The sequence below is a fragment of the Ornithodoros turicata genome, chromosome 3 (genome assembly GCF_037126465.1).
Source record: "Ornithodoros turicata isolate Travis chromosome 3, ASM3712646v1, whole genome shotgun sequence".
Classification (NCBI taxonomy): Eukaryota; Metazoa; Arthropoda; class Arachnida; order Ixodida; family Argasidae; genus Ornithodoros; species Ornithodoros turicata.
In genome coordinates, this window is record NC_088203.1 from 96,937,697 (window position 1) to 96,957,773 (window position 20,077).

General features: G+C 46.1%; 2 protein-coding genes across 3 annotated transcripts in view; one reads left to right on the plus strand and one right to left on the minus strand.

The window, feature by feature from the left end:
- The window catches only part of LOC135388942 (unconventional myosin-Ie-like), a 216,272-nt gene that overhangs the window by 158,888 nt on the left and 37,307 nt on the right, over nt 1–20,077 (minus strand). Inside the window, exon 4 of the mRNA XM_064618826.1 lies at nt 12,607–12,701. Coding sequence (XP_064474896.1) covers nt 12,607–12,701 — 95 coding nt within the window. The remainder of the gene's footprint in view (nt 1–12,606; nt 12,702–20,077) is intronic.
- Nucleotides 1–20,077, plus strand: part of LOC135388941 (potassium/sodium hyperpolarization-activated cyclic nucleotide-gated channel 2-like) — a 271,076-nt gene that overhangs the window by 85,091 nt on the left and 165,908 nt on the right. For both annotated transcript variants that reach the window (XM_064618824.1, XM_064618825.1), the window contains exon 3: nt 65–462. In XM_064618824.1, the coding sequence (XP_064474894.1) occupies nt 65–462 (398 nt within the window). The remainder of the gene's footprint in view (nt 1–64; nt 463–20,077) is intronic.

Genomic DNA, 20,077 nt, shown 5'->3' on the forward strand with positions numbered 1-20,077 from the left:
TTACGCATACCATTGAAGCTCCATCAGGCATGACGGGTTGAAGGTTGCGTGTACATACTTGCAGTCAGCCAAACTGGCACAAGAGGTTATCGTGAAGGACCACAAGCTCCTATCATCCAAAGAACGGCAAGTGATGCTCAAGGAGCTCTCGGGTGAAAATCGCGGGAGTTTCCCGGAGCTCGAGGAGCCTGTCCCGGTGTCCCGGCTCAAGCAGCGGCGCCTCCTCTTCTCCCACCTAACCTCCTCGGTGGACGTGGACACTCGCGAGAAGGCCTCGCCTCCGTGTCTGCCTGCGGCCACCAGCGAGGATATCCTCGTCTCGGACCTATTCTCACAACCCACTTCGCCGCTCGCAACCGCCAGTCTTGAGCAGCTGGCCAGCAGTGTCAAGAGGGGACTCCGAAAGAGGGGTTTCGTACCACTTCAGCCCATTGGCCATCAGCGGTTCCACAGTGGGCCCAGGTAAGAACTTATAGTTATCTGCCCGTTCGCAAGACAAAAACTGGTGGAACCTAACGGTGTCTTTACCGCATCGTTACGGCACCATTTCGAACATCGTATCACCCACGAAGGCGTACTGAAATGTCGACATGAAGAAGCGCTCCACCGGCACGGCAACGTTGACCAAATGCAACTGTGACAGTCGTACAAATTGGTGTACATTTCAAATGATCGCTAGCATGCTCGGATGTTGCGAGAAGGCAACTGATCAGGGGCGCCGCTAGGCAATTTTTCTGGGAGAGGCGAGACCTTGGACCCGGGGACCACTGTGCAGTCTCCCCCGGGGATGGTGTCGTTCTACAGCTTACTCTTGCGCAATAACTCCGAGTACCATCAGTGACGTCCCGCTCATAGACATAGACATAGGCATAGACATAGGGACATAGAACGTTCCCGCTACTGTCTGTGCCTCCCGCAACTTGTTGGTGCCTGAGATGTTGCTATTCGTTGAATTACCACAAGTTACGCGGCCAGAGAGCCGAGACATTTAGTTATCATTTTTAAAGATGCTGATCGATTGACCTCTTTGAGTGTGGGTCGTTCCTCTTGCGCGAGACCGTTCTCATTTCCTAACATTAATAAAGGTAGTAAAATTCTAGTAGAAATTAGCATTACGTATAAACTGAGTAGGAAGTTCCTAGTTAGTTGATTATTAGTTTGAGAGTGACGGAACGAAAAAGAAAAGTACAAGAGTAACGGCGGGAACACTGTAACAGCACTGACCAGTTTATCGCGTTTTCGGAATCGCTATCCATGAACGTCTTCCAGTCTACTATACAACTCGCAAGAAATACCTTATGACTTATGCCAGTTTCACGCTACCAGATTTGTCGTCCGTTTGCTTCAAAAATAGAACCTAAAGGCAATCGACCTCCGTAGGTTCCAATGGGGGTCCGTTTTGGCTCCGATGAAAACAGGACCGAGAAAAACGTTAATGTCTTCTTTTTTTTAGTTTAGTTTAGTTTATCCATGGAAATTAAATGAAAGGGAGCAAAAAGCAACAGAGAGTGACTTTACTTTTTTTTTAGGGTCGCCTCGCAAATGCTATAGCCTCCATCAGTAAAATATAACAATACATAATACAACCAGAAAATGAAGACCTATGCAGTAAGCACAAATGATAACTAACGCAATATGCAGGACAATGCCTAGATACCTAAAATATGGTCTACCAAATCTCTCTTCACACTATAAACAACATCAATATTGCTACCCTTACACGAATTCAGAAACAGTGGCGCAGCAAAACTAACAATTGTTTCCCATAATTAGTTCGGGGCCGAGGAACATGCCAGCTACGAGAAGTACCAAATGGACAGTGTTGTGTGGAACACGATAAAGCGAACAATGACAAGAATACCTCACGGCCTTTTAACGGCGTTTTAACGGCCTTGCCATACGCACGACTTTTGTACTATATGATTGTAAGGAAAACCCTCCATTATGCGAAGTATGAAACCATTACGTGAAACCGGCATCACGCTTTCTTTATTCCCATAGGCAAACCATCAGGGTAATGATGAATAGTTCCAACGAAAGAAGGAAGGTTGTGTTGTCCTTTCTTCTGTGCTCCAGCCTCAGAACATCAATTTCCATCGTGATGAACAGTTACCTCCGAGATTCGCACTAAAAAGATCGCCAGGCCAGTCTTTTATCTGGTTCTGACTCTTTCCGCGGTAATTTGTATTAACTCCAAGTCCAAGTCCAAGTCAAAGGAGAAAGAGAGGAGGGTTCAACACGAGGGGAATGTGGATGGTGGGTAAATTCCAGCATACAACAGCTGCATAGACACTTTCCGCATGCACAGAGCTAAGCGCTTCTTGTCAGCGCTACCGCAGATGCTACTCGAAGATGCGCGGACTCTCATTACATCGATTTCTTCTTCGGTCTGCATCGCAACTGGCATGCAGACATGCAATCAAAACTTTGGGAACACAAAGCGTGGACGTCGCGGCATCTGCGCCGTTCGGGAACAACCGGCGGCTGCCACGAATGAACAGCTCCCGAATGCCGATGCCGATAGTTCTTTCGTCCGATATTGTCACCGTTGCTTCTTCAGATTAGTGTTAGTGGTGTCAGTTTGCGTTGAAAAGTGTGCTAGTGTGTGTTGAACTGATGAGACCTACCCGGGAAGTAAGCCCCCTTTAGGAGTATGGACAGTGAAAAGCTGAGGTAACTGGCGATCGACCCTATACTCTCGTAGCGCAGCGCGAACCAACAACAAAGCGTTTGTGTTGTTTCTCTTCCGTGTTGTTTTTTCGTGCTGCATCGACTGTTTTACAGACGGATGTATTATTAGAGTACATGCTTCGAACAATGGTGGCATAGAGGCGGAATAGCCTGTACCGAGGCTTTCTGCTCTTACTTCTACGGAAATTTATGTAAACGAAAAAATAAAAATAAAGAAAAACTGACGTGGAAGTAAACTTTTTCCTCCTCGCAACACAGGAAGAGATGCGCTAAAACTCTCTGCCTCCACGTAAATTATGACTAGGGTTCCGCGTTGTCGGCATTTATTCCTGGGTAGATTCGGCGGGTGTTTTTCGGCATTTATATGTTTTGTCAAATTCGGATATTTTCGGCATTTTAAAATGTTTGCGCCAAAAATAGATACTCTATAATCATTAGGGAGAAGGGCTATGGACTGAGAGCAGCTTGGTAGGAGCTTGGCTGGAGGGTTCAACGTGTACTTGAATCCTCTTGATCCACTGATCAAAGTGTAACAGAGGAAGTTTTCTTTGCTGAAGTATAGAGTCTAGCAGCTGTGCGGCATTCCCCCCATTCCACCTGGAAACGAGGTGAAGGAAGAACGAAAATCGGATGCCGCGGAGGAGTCAAAGTGCAATCAGGTACCGCCATTTTCGGCATGTAGCACCATATGCAACAGTATAATTCGGAGTTTTTCGGAACATGCCGAATTTCCTAAAAAAATATTCGACGGGTGTTTTTCGGCGTTTTTCGGCAAATGCCGATTACGTGGAAACCTAATTATGACATATGCCTTCCGCTTCGGCTGACACGGTGTGTTTTGCCTTGTATGGAAGAAAGGTACAAACGTAACATCTTGCAGGATGTGCTTTACGCTCCGGGAGGCCACACGTAATTGGAGTTCCATACTGTCCTTGCGAGTCACGCAGTTAATTGACGGCAAACGTAGTCACCTTCTGTTCTCTCAAATTACCTATTTCTTGTCACGAACTGCCAACTACCACTGTTCCTTGCAACTATACACAATGGAACAGACCAGCGACCGTTCAAGACCGAATTGCTGATCACAATAACCATACAGCTTCAGCATGCGAACCAGTGACTTCCCGCAAGGCCGCGAAAAGGGGCGAAGGACATGCCGAATATATCCGCGCTATATCTCAGGTTGCGTAGGGTTGCGTAGAGTTCCTCATAAACAACAGGAGAGAATATCGATTTCTCGCACCGTTGAGCACCCGTTTTTTTTTAATGCTTTTGGTGCTGAGTCTGCTTCGATATCTGCCTTGATTACATATCTGCCTCTGGGCTCACTCATCGCTGACCAAGTGGCATAAGAGCAGGCTGAGAGATGAAGGTGTGCAAGTGCGTCTCTGCGCATGAGAGGAGGCAGTGAGAGGGAAGAGGGAGGGCGCCGCCGTAGCCAATGGGGCTTCCCGAATGGAGTAACCGGGAGAGGAGATATTCGCAGAACGCTCGGTTACTTGCGGAGCGTATACCTCCTTGGGACGTTGCACTGTGGAAAAGGCTATATAGTTCTCTATAACGCGTCCTGGAGTAGTTAGCCCGGAGTGGCTTGGGACTAACAGGTCCTTTTTTTTTTCTTTTACGAGTCAATCGCAAGAGCCTTGGTGTTGGCGCACTATCAAATTACAGTAATATATATACATTACTGTAATTTCATAGTGCGCCAACACCAAGGCTCTTGCGCCGGTTCTTGGGCACAAATATAAACTCATTAATCAACTTTAATATTTAAAAAAATAGTACCTTTCCGCGCACATACTGATGTATTCTTAATATATATATATATATATATATATATATATATATATATATATATTTACAATTTGATCGTGCACTCCCAGCCAAGGACAGCTGTCCTTGGCTGGGAGTGCACGATCAAATTGTAAACATATTCTCAACGTGCAGCTACAGAGCTTCGGCTATTTTTTCACTTTATATATATATATATATATATATATATATGGTTGCTTTCGGGAAACGATTGCTCAATGGAACAATATTCCTGGCTCCACCAGGCAACTTCCCTTAAATTGTTTCTTGCACAATGTATGCCAGCTCCTGCCGTAACCTTCGAGGCTGCATTATGCGTTAAGAAGAAAAAAAAAAAAAAAAGCAGAGAAATAAATTGATGCGATCAATTTTGACAACACTTTTTTTACATAGAAATCTCATGGTCAATTGCAGTTTAGTTGCCAGAATCTAAGGCCAATTGTGTGCGGCTATTTTTTTCGGTTATTTTATCAAACGTGAAACTTTCAACAAAGAAGATGAGAGATACAAAGGTACATAATCGAGTGTTACATATTTATGTAAATTTGGAGTAATCACAACCTACTGTGTAGCAACAACTGATGCAACATCGATTGGCTTTCTTGTGCGTGAGCGCGTTTCTCACTCAACCGGTAACAACAACAACTTTATGTCGACATTATGAATTGGGGGGTTTCATCGCTAGGGCCGATGAAATTTGCGAAATATGCGAAAAGTGCCTATACTGATACAAGAAAAAGCGCCAGACATCTTACCCAGAAGGTCAAAGGTCGCTCAAAGGTTCCGAAAGGTCAGGGCGCAAGCTGCGAATAATTATGCGCTTAAGAATATTCCTGTATGAGTACTTTCATAATTCATCGAACGAGAATAGTTTAGGGCTCTTTTTCTTAGACTGCACCTTTTCCAGCAGGCCGCCTTAGAAACGTTTTTCTTTCGCTCACTTTTTTTTCATGTATATATATATATACCTTTCCTATAACCCACGGAGCACATACGAAGAACCGTCCGCTCTGAGAAACGAAGGACAATTCGTGGGAGGCGGCCATCTATCAGGTCTGCCGTCCCATTTGTCAAGTTCAGTCGATACGCGTTTGGCTCGGAGGTACCGCATTTGGTTATGGAGCCTTATAATTACAGCTAAGTTCGGCTATTACGATTTCTAGCAGCCGCACCTGACTAATTAAACACGCGCGCTTAAACCGCACGCGTGCCTTGAATAATTGATTGATTGATTTTAAAAGAAAAAAATGGAGATGGTAGTCTCGAGCCACTCGGGCCTTGAATAATAGTGTCGTTTTATCTCGATGGTTTCTTGTAATTACAAGCAATGTGTCAGCTGGGATTGAGGGAAGGTGAGGGAAGGTGAGGGAAGCCGTAATTTTCGTGCCATCTCAAAGGAGGAAATGTTGAGATGCTGGCAGTCGTCGTTTTGTATCTGTTTTCCTCAACCCAAAGAAAATGTTACCCCTTTCAATGCTACACCAGGTCGTTCACACCATTTTGATTTGTTAATATGTTTATTTTACATACCGGTGTCCTGATATGAGTATGGTTTAAGTACAGTGCAGATATGCAGAAATTCGTCAGTGGTTCCTCGGAATGTTGTCTCGTGTTGTACAATGAAATCAATGTAACTTTTCTCACATAACCCACAGCGTAGTAACAGTGATTTGATGACGTCATTAGAATCTGCTTATTAAAACATTACACGTTATTCCAGAAAATGTCTGTAGTTAATTAGCGATAAATTACTGACTGTTAACTCTATGCTATACGACGCTGTCGTCGAAATGCTGACGATCCAGCTACACTGTAAACTTTTTCACACCTTTAAAGGTGTGCGGTATGAACATTCAACCTGGTTGCGTAACATTGCATCTCCAGGATGATATTTTACAACATTCGGAAAGCATTACTAAAAATCAAGTGTCAGTGCAAATCTTGCTTTCATTATGTCTTGGATATCGTAGGTACGAGCTATGCATCGCTATCGATAATCGAGCACGCGCAAGTGTCTATACAATACTGTTGAACAATGTTGAGATGTTGCAAGACTGAATTTTCGGAGGACAGACAACACTCGAGTAAAGAAAATTTGTGCGAAACCGTGCTCCATTATGATGTTACCAAAATTACACCTAAAAAGGCGTGCGCCATGCACGTTGTTACATCTTTAAAGGTGTGAAAAGATTTAGAGTGTAGATGTAATACATTTTACCCCTAGTGCACCCTTTCTCAACCGGCCTCGGATGTTCCTTCATCACTTATATCAGTCACGTATGAGGCACATGCATACAATGCACGCTCCCCTAACACGCAACGTGACCCACTCCCTCAGTCAGTGAGCACCTCTTTAGCAACATGTTTCTACAAACACAACTTTCAACAGTCTGCTGTAGCAACATGACACACCTCCGTCATAACAGAGCCCAGCACACTAGCGCGAGCGGCCATTACTAACCATTTAGGTTATCTATTATGAATAATTAATGGGGGTTCCCCTTCTACCGACGCGCCCTTTCATTGATCACGATAAAATATAAAATTAAAATACACGAAAAAGAAATCAAGTATCCCGAATGCGCAGCATCTGTGTGCGACGTTATGCCCTAATACCAGGGTCAAGTGCATGCACTGTCCTGGAACAGGGACAGGGCAGACTCTAGCGAGCATTAGACTCTAACGAGGCCCGCGTTTGAAATGCATGCGCGCATTACTTTTCTTGTTTCGAAATGAGGGTCGAGTGTTTACGATAGAGGGAACATTACGGGCCCTCAACCATCTTTTCCCGTCGTCTGCAATTTTGAGAGCAGCGGTCTCGTTTATGTTAAACACGTTAAAAAGTGGCGCCATCTGTGATCACGTTCAATTACCGTTCATTTCGCTTATCGTGGAGTGCTTGAGAGCCTGGGTGTATAGCCAGGCGTGTACGTTGATATTACGTTAACGATGCCGTCAGCAGGCACATCTATTTCGGGAAGCTCTCTGTCGGCTATTCTGAACGAGCGAACATTCCCATTTATTGGTCCTCGTGGGTTTTTAGCAGCTAACTACAGCGAACAGACGGAAAGGAGGCCCGATGCTCTGCACTAATGTGCCTCCTGCTAATGCTGGAGTTCTACGATTATGCGCAGTGTGTGGCTTTATTGCGTGGGCACTGAAGCGTATTTGAAGTGTTGCTGCGGAGTGAAACCATGATAATTATTTTATGCCGTATTATAAATAAACGTCTCCCAACGAGTCAGTATACGCAAAGCATAAATGTAATAAATAAAACGTAAATAAAGCGGAGACATTAGACGCTTCCACGAATTTTCGAAAGAACTCGCGAAACTTCGTAGTTTCGAGTTCTCCAAAGTAAGTGCCGTCACCGGGAGCATTAGAGTCTGTCTCCTAGCAACGTGGCTCGCGCTCCTTCAGCTCTCCGCCCCACGTTGGAAGACTGTGCTCGCAGCTGTGGGGGAGGAGACGAAAATCGACCTTCGATTGGCAATGTTGTGAGGCGCGCGGGGGCGTTGGGTATCACATGACGTCACACTTCTCAAAAGTATAATTTAATTTGATACTTCCGCGTCACGCAGAGAAAAAAATATTTTGGAGAATACAGCGTAGGACATTTAGATCGCAATGACATCAATTAGGTAGGATTCTGAAGACATTTATTTTTTATTTGATTTGATTTGTAAAAGAAAAAGATGGAAATGTTAGTCCCGAGCCATCGAGACTGGCTACTCCAGGACGTGTTATTCGTGCTCGTTATATCTAAAACAAATGAAGAGAAATGAGGGAAATCCGTAGTAGCGCTTTAAGCGCACGTTGAGCGTTGAGCTGATTTCTTGAGCAATATATGGCTTCAAAGTGACTATAACTGAATCATAGTCACTTTGAAAATAATAATTCTACCCAGCTGAGGTTCAACTGTGCAAGTTAGCCCTCGTTTTTCGGTCCGTTCTGAAATTATAAGCATAGGGAAACCCCAGCTTGCTTATGAATGAGGGCAGTTCCTTCGCGTTGTAATCTTGGGTCAGCCAGAAGGGAACTGGTTATCTGCAAGTGAACAGTGCAACGAATCATAACGGCGATATTCCTTGCGGTAAAGCTTGTAAAATTGCAACAACTGTTAACCAGTTCAATTGAAAAGGATGAGCCAAGTTTTGTAGCACTTCCAACAGCTTTCTAGCTCGAGGGGGGGGGGGGGATGATATGTTTATTAAGAAAAAGACAAGAAATGTCAGCCAGACGGCGGTCGGCTTGCTATTCCAAAAAAGGAAAAGGGGAGAAGAAAAGAAAAGGAGAAGAAAAAGAAGAAAAGAAAGGGAAAAGCTCGACTCACCTTACGTGCAAACCTACACCCAACTATTATTATGTTTATGTTCTACTGATATGTGTTGTCACGCTGTGGAACTGTTGTTTGAGAACATTTATTAGACGACTCATACTATAGAGCACACTGTGGAACTGTTATCTGCTAAGTGTCAGACTCGCGTAAAACAGTCTAGCCGCATAAACCATAGAGCACTTCGAGAATAAAAGAATAATAAGGCGAGACTGGTTTCACAATAGCACGCTTGCTTTTATACGCAAGTTGGCCATGATAAAATGCTCAGTTGCGCTTTCAACAGTCGTAGACGTGAAAGACCGTCCGAAAGTGCTCTGCATAAGTGAAAACAGCTCGTTAGTCCAGTGACCCAATTTTATGTGATGCACAGCGGCTGCCCGGAAATGGAGCTGGGGGCTCTTAGGGTGAGATTTCGGTGGGACTTTGCGAGCGCAGCTGCACCATGCTGCCTCCATATCGACTGAGGCTCTCCTTCAATTGGAGAACGATTAAGATGGATGGAGAAGCAAGTATTGCCACTACACCCGTCTTCTGTGGGGAGCTTTTTTTCCCCTAGCATTGCCGTTTCGGTTAGACGTCGGGAAACCATTTTCGAAGTGCGCATCTGCGGTGAAATCGTTTCAACGTTCGATAAAGTAATACTATTAAAAGTGCGTGTTGTGGAATTATTTAGTGCTCAGTCGTAAGGTTTATCGGTTTAAGGTATCTGAGCAGTTGGTATGCGTGCTGTTTTATAGCTCTGAAACGCTGCACGGTCTACTCAAAAATGAAAGGATAAAAAAAAGTAGTCTCTATGCGTTCACCGTAGTTACCACCAGGAGAATCTACTACATCCGCAAATATATGGGAATTCTGAATATCGTAAAATACTGACACGTGAAACAATACAGCGGTGCGTTATCGATATATGGTAATATTTAATCGATACATATCGATATTTGTGACAAAGATAAATATATTTATACCTATGCACACATTGACAAAACCTAGATATTTTTAAAGCATCGATAGCAACGAAAAAAAAATAGCGGTAATAAATATACAAATATCGATATCGTTCCTTCGTTCGATACCGATATCGGATATTCATTATTCGTATCAATGTTTCGTCGCTGTTTCAGCTTCCACCAGAAATTCCAGGGAACCCTTTACTTTCGGCCTCATGGACAAGGAACACGTGCGCAGAGAACTGCTGCCAACGTCGTCTTTCTATCGGCATATAACCGGATCCAGGTGGCTTCGGAAAGGAAATTAAAAGTCACGTAAGGTGACCGAACAGCCCGTTCTCCAACGGTCGTGCGCAAACAGGCACTTTGCGCAATGGTGCGGATGGCCTAAACCCACAGAGCCGCTCAAAGGCTCTCATTAGGAATCAATGGATCAAATGCGGGGCCATCTCATTGTGAACGCGCCCCTTCATTAGGACCGCGATCCCTTTGTCATCCTCACACCACGTCGCTCTAGAGAGCTCAAAAGGAAGGTGTCGCCGCTTGCGTCACAAATCGCGCTTCGCTTGAAGGTCCTTCTCGGATAAGCATTCTCACTTCCGAGATCTGTTCGGCTCACGAAACACAAACAGAAGTGAGGCGACAAAAAAATTTGGTGGTTACATTACAACTGTGCATTTGAGAAATATGGTAGACCTGCATGACAGTAAAATCCGCAACTAGGAACTATATTTCACGCGCAAACGTAACGCTGAAACGGTGGATGCTGTATGGCCTTGCGTGGAGGGCCCTCTGCTAGTTTATCCAAGGCGTCCCAACGACCAATCTAGCACATTTCCTCGTGTAATCGAGAAAGCATGCGTAGGGAACGACAAACAAAGCATGCGATTCCTCTCGAAAGTCACCGTCATGCGGAGAATGGCTAAATTCTGACCAATTCAATCTTCATACATCACGTCAAGTCAATGAACATATCACAAACATCATATATGAAATGCACACTATTGTACGACAATTTTATGAAGATAACTCCTTCACGTAGTAGTCATAAAAGTTTCGTAAGTAAGGGACACACACACACACACACACACACATTGGATGGTAATGGGCTGGGCGATTCACCGCCGCTGAGGCTGTACACTGCCCTATTTCGCGTTGGGGGAGGATGAAGGGATGATGATGGGATGTCAGTAAGGGAAATTTGTAAGTATTCATAGGATACCGCCAACAAGATGATCCAGCGCTCCTGTAAATGTGCATCAAAGCAAAAGGAATGAAACGAAGCCAAAATAATGACGAATCCGATTTGCTCCCAAGGGGTTGACCTTCGTTTCTGTACGCAATCGTGATGAACAAATTAATTATGTCCTTGAGCATGAGCACCTATCCACTTGAATAACAGCACACAATGCTTCTGTTCATCAATCCACACATATATAAAAAAAAGGTAATCAAAGAACGTTCTCTCACGCCTTTATCTACCATATAGCCAACTGTTACGGAAGTGAGTGCAGGTCACTGAGTTCAAAAGTCGCCTAGATGAAAGGTACACCAGTTACAGTGCACCTCATAGAATAACAGGTAATGTTCCAGGTACCACTCATTTTAACGTGTACGTTATCACGCGATTTGTCGGTTGGATTAACAGGAAAAATGTAAATCTTGCATTGGACATCATAAGGTACTGAATGCCACATAAATAGGAGGTAAACAATTTTAAAAAATTACCACTTATATAAGAGGTATTCCGCTAAGAGTGTGCCATCATCGCGTTCAAACATCCAGTTTTTCCTGTCAAGCGAAGCACTGTGCAGAAGCACCTACTCCGTATGGAGAAGCTCGACAGCGAAGGTTTCGCTGCACAGGAATAGCAAGCTGCCGTAGCGCAGACTAACCTTTCCCTCCTTTTTTTTAAAATGATAAACATATCCCCCCCCCCCCCCCCCTGCCAGGTCGTTTCGGAAGTCTACAACCCCCTGGTTTCGATAGCACTCCGTTTTCCTTTATGAAACCTAGGACCCCTTTGCGTCATCGAATCACCAGGTACGGGGACCGTCCTTATGAATTTGTGATTCGAGGTTCCCCAGCGTCTCACCCTGTATTTTTAAGTAGTTCTTATCGAAGCCGGTCGATTGACGACATACTTCCTTCCTGGGGTAGCGTGGGAGAAAGGCCAGCCGATAATGTTCGAGAAGAGGGGATAAGAAATAATAATAACAATAATAAAAAAGTAAACGCTTCTCACATTAAGATTAACGACGTGTCAAAGGCGTGGGCAGTTGGGGGCATCCATTTATATCTGTTGACTGCTACAGGGAAGAACGTTAAAGAAGAGATAAAAAGAGTGGGGGAAGTAATGAGATGGCAAAGTTCAACGACGCCAACGCAGCATTGGACAATTACAGTCAGCCCGAGATATCAAACGAGGTTTAGGAGATAAGATGGAGTGACGCCGTGAATACGGTTTGCAGAAGCGGGTTTGGTTTCGATTCCGCAGGTCTTTGTGTGTGTTTCGAGTCACGTATTTCCCTTAACGGTTTGAAATGTCAGTGATAAGCAGCGCTGAGTGATAAGATTGTATAAAGGAAGGCGACCGGAAATGAGAGCGTGTTCCGGTCTACACCTCCCATAGTTACGGTGTAATGGGAGCTACGCTGGTGTTACACTCATTTGTGTCATTCTGGAACGACCAGTGTAACAATCACACTGACGCCAGTGTAACCATTCCTGCACTGCAACGGCCAGACGTAACAGCGGGGGGTCGTCTGGTAGCGTGCGTACGATGTGACTGATTACGTGAGCAGAAGTGGTACTCACGAAATGATGACGCATTGGCCTTCACTGTCGATCAGCATGTTGCGATACATGTTGTCCGCCAAAGCGTAGATGTGAGGAGGGTTTTCGTAGGAAGCCTGTAAGGTGACAACAATACAGTAATGAGGAACTGACTGAGGTTACACGGGCACGATGTAGATTTTGGGCACCTGGCAAGACCCAATATGCAATGATAACAAAGATAACAAATATACTGTATGGCCACAGAGTTCCAACCGAGAACGTACGATAATTTAGGACCCAAGTTCGTGGCATCAGAGAGAAGAAAAAAAGCTATAAGGTGCAATGTATCATTACAACCAACTGCGTAACCGCGATTCAGGATAAGCACAACTGGAACGTCGTTACGTTTTGTGAACAACAACAACAAATAATAAATCGTGACTATGACATGGGGCGATTCACCGCTGGAGAGCAGTACACTACCCCATTACACGCGAAACTTTAGATGTGAGATATGATAATGAAGTTAATGTTACGTACAAGCTGTCCTCCACACACACACACACGAACGCACTACACAACACACACACACGCACGCACGCACACGTACACACACACACATTTTCGTTCTTAACTTTTTCGACCATAAGCCACTTGCCCTTCCGTTGCTGTATAGATTAGATTAGTTGAAAAAAAAAAAAAACATGAAGAGTCAGCCCAGACGTGGTCATGTTGCTGCGTGACGGTAGGACATGTAACGGGTTGGTACCTGTACTCGACCCATATCCGTATAAATTCCAACTTTTCTTTCTGATGATGATGATGTAACAATCCCGTGAAAAACGAACAATGCAATTAAAAAAATTAGCGCGATTCTGCTACTAAAAGAGAAAGCTCCCGAACGATCCAACTACGAACGAACGCATATTTTCCGCAAGCAAATATCGGAACTTTCGCCTACAAAATTAGAGTGCGTATCTCATGGGAACGCGCCCCATCATCACGTAATTAAGGGATCGTCGTGTAATTTGTGCGAGGAGTAGCCAAAAATTCTTCTCAAATAATTAGCCCCCGCCTGTGGGGTATGAGGCAAGCCTCGGCGAGTTTGCAATATCGGGCCGGGAATGAAACCCTTATCACAAATTAGACGCCAGACAGTGCTTATACAAAATCCAAGATCCCTCGACATTTCCCGTACGGAGCACGGTTCGAATAGTCGTGATAATAATGCTCACTTGTGTGTGGCCAGCAACGACGAGCTAGAGGAAAACTGGAATGCCTCCGCAGGCAATGCGAGGCATTTTTCATGCAGGCGGAACATCTCCCACGAACGAGCTTTGCGCGGATTTCAGTGCAAGTTTAATACAACGCACCGGCAAGACGTAATTCGTGGTGCTGTGCAAATCTCAGGTCTGCTCCTTTCTCGGGGATAATTGATAATTACACCAGACAAGACTTATACGACTTGACAGCTAACTCGCATGCGAGTTCTCTGAAATGCAATCTTGAGCAATGCAGTGCGTCGTTCTGCTGAATTTCGTGCCTCGTTAACAAGGACGGAACAACATTAGGCTAATACGGGCGAAAAAGTATCAAGGGCACCCAAGGAGGCTGTAATGCTAGACTTGTTTCTTACAGGATTTCTTTGGGGATATTCGACTGGTATGAGTTAATGTTTAGCGTTTCTCCCGGAGGTCGCATTTGGCGGCGACGCTTGTTTCGTGTTTTCGTCGGGAGATTTTATGGAATAGAATAGAAATAGAAAGAAAAAAAATGGAAACGTAGGTCCCACTGGAGCGACCAGCTGTTCCAGGACACTTGACGTGTGGAAGATTTTATGGAGTTTGAAACAAACATATGGGGGAACTTCGCTGTCGCTGCAGTGCCGAAAAGCTCACACCGACTCGAGTGTGCACGTTACACTAGTAGCTTCAGTGCAGCGTGCGTCGCGTTGCATTGTTCGTTCCGTTCCTTTCTACACCGATACCGTACCGGCACGCTACACAGCGCTGCATTAAAACGACCTGCGGAATTCGTTTAATAGTCACGAAAAAACGCAGCACGATAACACGAGATGTATCTTTAAACAAAAATGTCTTCCGGAGCAGTCAGAGAACGCGGCGTGACGTTACTAAGAAGAATGACGTCACGGAAAAAGATTGCTAAGAGGGCAAAACAAAAATCCTGAATTCCAGTCACTCCCAATGTTGTCTGAAAACATTGTGCGCTCATTGTGAGCGGTACATCTCGAAAGCAGAGACCAAGTATAAGCGCCGCTAAATAGTACCCAAAAACGGACACGTGCAAACCTGCTCGGACCCTAACGTAGAGCTGACACGCGATATATATATTCCGCGACGCAGATACAGAAGCGCGTCCTTCTCCGAACATTCCAACTCGTATACTATAATACATTCAAGCAACCGAGCGTCTCATCCTTTTGTCTGTGACTCACCACGAGCCAGAGGAACGCCCTTTCCTAGAAAGCTGGCAATGATGACAGTTCATTTGCATATAGAAAGAACAGCCTGCGAGACGACGGCACGCTGGTCGGAGACCGCAACTGGGCACACATGTGTGCACAGCGAGGTGGCACACGAGTCATAAGAGAACAATTGGCAAAAGTACGGGCACGGGAAGTAAGCGGTGGACCGATACATTCGTGGCTGTTCTTTCTGTAAACCTATAAGGTCCCTGCGAATTAAAGGGTCACAAACTAACTCCCATGCACCTGCCCCCTTCGGTACATCACACAACTCGTAAGTATGACCGATATTCTGAAAATTTAAATTCTGAATTGAAAAATACACCGAAAATTTTGGTCGGAAAAATCAATTATCGTCCACCAGCGGCATGGCCGTGAAAACAAAAACAAGACAATAAAAAACAGAGGCCTGGCCGAGCAGGTAAACGCGTCCGCTCGCCTACGGTAGCCAATTCGTGCTGAAGACTGGTACAGGTTGGGACAAAAGTTTACGGAACACGCGAGCGTCGTACTTTTTCTTCGGTGCGACACCCTAGCGGCCACTGGAAGCGGGTGAGTTCACTGTTTCGGAGGTGTGGAAGGATGCGCTGTTAGCGACACACAGCGGTAGCTTCCACATCCCAGACACTCCCAAGCCACACTGGAACTAACTACCACTGTGTGTCGCTAACAGCGCCCGCTTCCTCCCCTCCGAAGCAGTGAACTCACCCGCTTCCGCCGGCCGCTAGGGTGTCGCACCGAAGAAAAACTACGACGCTCGCGTGTTCCGTAAACTTTTGTCCCAACTTGTACCAGGTGGTGGGTTCGAATCCTACCAAAGGCTGTGCTGTATGAAGTTTTCCCTGGGTGGCACACTTTGCAGGTGAGTGTCGACACAGTTCCCCTTGAAGTCAGTCCAGGACGGATATTAACCCCCCCCCCCCACCCTACACATACCCACTCCATCCTGCTGTCCTCTGTCCATCTGCCCACATCTGTATTCGCCGCTCATAGCCACAGTTGCCTCGCGGCCCTAACACAGAATAAAAAAAAATATCGGCCAAATTCTACGCTTTTTCTTTTCTGGCTAGCGTGCAATCTTTAGACAGTAGAGAATTTTAGTACATCGTACGCAAAGGCGATAGCGTACGTAGCAGACAGCGTTGCTGGATCTGCGTACTGCGCGAAGCTCTCTTTCTGTTATGGGCGTGCGCAGAACCATCAACGCTATCTCTTACGTACGCAAAGGCGATAGCGTACGATCTACAGAAACTCTCTAGTGTGGAATGGGGCCCCACGGCCATCTTGGCCCAGGCGGATGTTGCCTCAAGGACTGCTCTACTTCAACACATCTTGTACAGTGCTGAACAAAAGTTTATGGAACGCGCTCCGGCGCATTCCTTCCACAGGGAGGAATGCGCCGGTTCCTTCGTTAGCAGCGAATGGTGCTGTAGGGACTTGCAAACAGGTGACCGGCTTACCTAGGCGCATGTCTGTATGTCCATACAGTCCCCTTTGCTGCTAGCGTGTCACCCTGAAGAAGGAATGCGCCAGAGAGTGTTCCGTAAACCTTTGTCCAGCACTGTACCGGGGGGGGGGGGGGACATGAAGCACCTTGCGCGTCCAGCGAAATATGTGATAAACTGTGCTGCGCTCAAAAGCATAGGGTATTACGCAACCAGATGCACGAGAAGACGATGGCTGCACCACTGCTGGTGGTGGCACCACGACCGGGTCACACCGTTACACCGGATGGCTTATACGAGTTCACGGTAATGCCATTTGGTCTATGCAATGCTCCCGCTACATTTGAGCGGATGATGGATACTATCCTGCGACGGCTGAAGGCTTTTTTTTTTACTTTTAGCATGTCTGGCTATCGCTGGGTATAAATTAGTACAGTGGGGGAATTTTCGGCCACACGCGAAGTACTCAAGGATGTCGTGGCATGCCATCAGACTTGACCCAAATCCTTCAGGGTCGACGACCAGTTTCGACGACGAATTTCATGAGAGAATTGATGTTCTGAGGCTGGAACACCATAGAAGGGACGAATTTCATGTCTTAGTTGAGGGTCTGTGGTCTAAAGCTGAGGGTCTATGGTCACCTCGAGGATGTGTCGGAAGTTATGCTCAAAAGTGGCCAGCATTTGCATCCTCATGAAGACTGGGCGACGATGGCAAACGCTTTCTTTCAAACGTCAAGCCACCGCATTTCAGCGTTACATATCTTTTGAGAAGAGGAAGCAGCAGCAGAAGAAGAACGACGTGGTGCATGCAACATTGCATGCGGTGACTTCTGTGGAACCGTTTTGCGATCGTTCCCACTGTGCAAGTTATCTCGGAAAACATGGCTGAGACCGATAAAGATGGCAACATCCTTGTTTTTATCGACTGCAACCGCGGCCACGAAAAGAAATGTCTCGCCGTCGTCAATGACTGCACGCATATAACCATCAAGCATGATCCGTCGTGCAAGGCTGCTCGAGGAGGGGGTCAGGACAGATGGATTGTGACTCGTGTGAGGAGCGTGTGGACGAGAGTACGAGGTTCGAGAAAGACGAAACTGGTGGCACGGGTCCAGGAAGTGCGGGAAGGGTCTAGCAGCGAGACAGATTTCGTCCTCAATATGGAAAAGAGCACGACAGCGACCCTCCCGTGTATCATTGCGCTGGTGCTTGTCCTGATTATACCAATAGCGATGGTGATCATCGGAACCGTCCACATAAATGACTGCCCCGCAGAGAGTAACATTCCCATATACCTCGTCGTTGGAGGCACCGTTCAGCTGTTTGATCTCGTGCTACGTATTTCGTGCGGGATGCGCTGGCGACGTGACGGGCGTCAGCAGGAGCCTCTCGTAGACAGCCTTCGGGCCGTTGCAGACATATTTGCACTGATCTGGTTCATAGCGGGATGTGTGTGGACCTACAGGGCGTACGTACCCGAGTTTCAAGATAGGGAGAGTTCGCACTATTGCAACAAATTCCTATATTATTTCACCTTTACCTTGGTAACCGTCCAGTTGGCGGTGTACGCGGCGTTGCTGTTCTGCAGCTGTTGCATCCTCTGCCTGGCCGTAGGCCTGAGGGACACGTGATGATGACAGCGTGTGTCACGTACTGCCGCTTATCACCTACTCTATCTGATCATTAGGTAGGGCGAGTGTCACAATCGGTACTGCTTACGGGCTTCGGCGTGTAATAAATGATGAGACAGATTTTCGAAGTGTGGTCATTGCCTGCAACAGCACCGGAATCATTGAAGCTGACTGGAACGTTTTTGTTAACTTCATGTAGAAAAGTTGCCGTGGGGAGACAACCCTACCCACGTAAAGCGATTTTGGAAATGAGCCTCTCTTCGCTTTTCATGGTGGTGCACACTGAGATGGCACCCGAGTCATAAGAGAACAATGTGCAAAAGTACGGGCACGGAAAGTAAGCGGTGGACCGACACATTCGTGGCTGTCTTTTTGTAAACTATAGGCCCCTGCGAATTAAAGGGTCACAAACTAAGCCCCATGCACGAGTCCGGCCCTTCAGTGCCTCACAAAACGCACAAGAATGACAGATATTCTGAAATTTTCAATTCTGAATTGAAAAATAAACTGAAAATTTCGCTGTGGGAGCTTCGAAGTGCAGGATGCCGTGCGAGTAAAAGCGTCCGCTCGTTGGGAGTAGCCAGCTCATACTGAAGATAGGTACGAGGTGGTGGGTTGGAATCCTACCAACGGCTGTGCTGTCTGAAGTTTACCCTGGGTGGTGCACTTTGCAGGTGAATGTCGGCACAGTTCCGCTTGAAGTCACTCCAGGACGCATATTAAACCCTTACTCATTCCCACTCCTTCCTGCTGTCCTCTCTGCATCTGTCCACATCTGTACGCCGCTCATTGCCACAGTCGCCTCAATGCGCTAACACGGAATAAAAAAAAAAACAGTATCGGCCATATTCTACGGTTTTTCTTTTCTGGCTAGCGCGCAATCTTTAGACAGCGTTTCTAAAAGGGAACTGGGCTTCAGGGCCATCTTGGCCTAGGCGGATGTTGACCCAAGGACTGCTCTACTTTGGGGCATCTTGTACCAGGGGAGGACATGGAACGCCTTACGCGTCCAGTGAGATACGTGCGGCGCTGGAAAGCACAGGGTAATCAGACGTAGAAGAAGATGGCTGAACCACTGCTGGTGTCGTCTTGAGCATGGATGTCAGCGCTACCTTACGGAGCCTCACACGGCAATCGAGACATCCCAGGAGCCAACAGGTTCATTCTGCTTCTGGATTTTACCTTACTTGTGGAATGAAGACGTACTCAAACTTCAAACACGAAAGTGAATGTTTTACGAGCGGGTCAGAAGAGCCTATGTGGGACTCAAACAGCTTCTCATACTCGATCCCGTGTTATTCATGTGGCGAGATAAGGTCTCTTAGGTGAGAACTAGGGCGAATATCCCGCGAGAGGCGCCTCTAAAGGCTCTTCGTTACTTTTGTGGATAAGACAGTCGCCGCATATCCAAGCTACGAGGCGGTCATTTGTTTTTCGTTCCCTGCTAAGTTCAGGTGCCCGAACTGCGGATTACGCTTGATAAAGTGTAGGGTCTGTACGTGGTATCAAATAGCCGCTAAATCTGCGCCTTCTCTCCCTTTCGCTCACAGGTTTTGGCGCGTCCAATAGACAGGTCACTTTTATCTCTCCGTGACATCTGTTGTGCTTACTTAACGACTGTGCTTACAGTTGTTTGGCTCATGCACTCTTCGTGTCCATCACGTTCTGCACTCTCTGATCTTGTAACTGTAGAATTTGAGCCTTTGTCACGTCCACTTCTATGTTTTATTTATTTATTTATTTATTCTTGTACCTCAAGGCCCCAGGGGCATTACATGAGGGGTGGACAAAAAAGTGGCAAGTTCAGTAAGTGGTACAAAATCAATCTACAACAACACTCGCGAGCTACAATTATAGCACAAACTTAAAATTATACAAGGTTAAGGTTACACATACTGTTATACTATAACATGTTAGAAAGCAAGGGTGGAAAAGAGAGACTGAAAA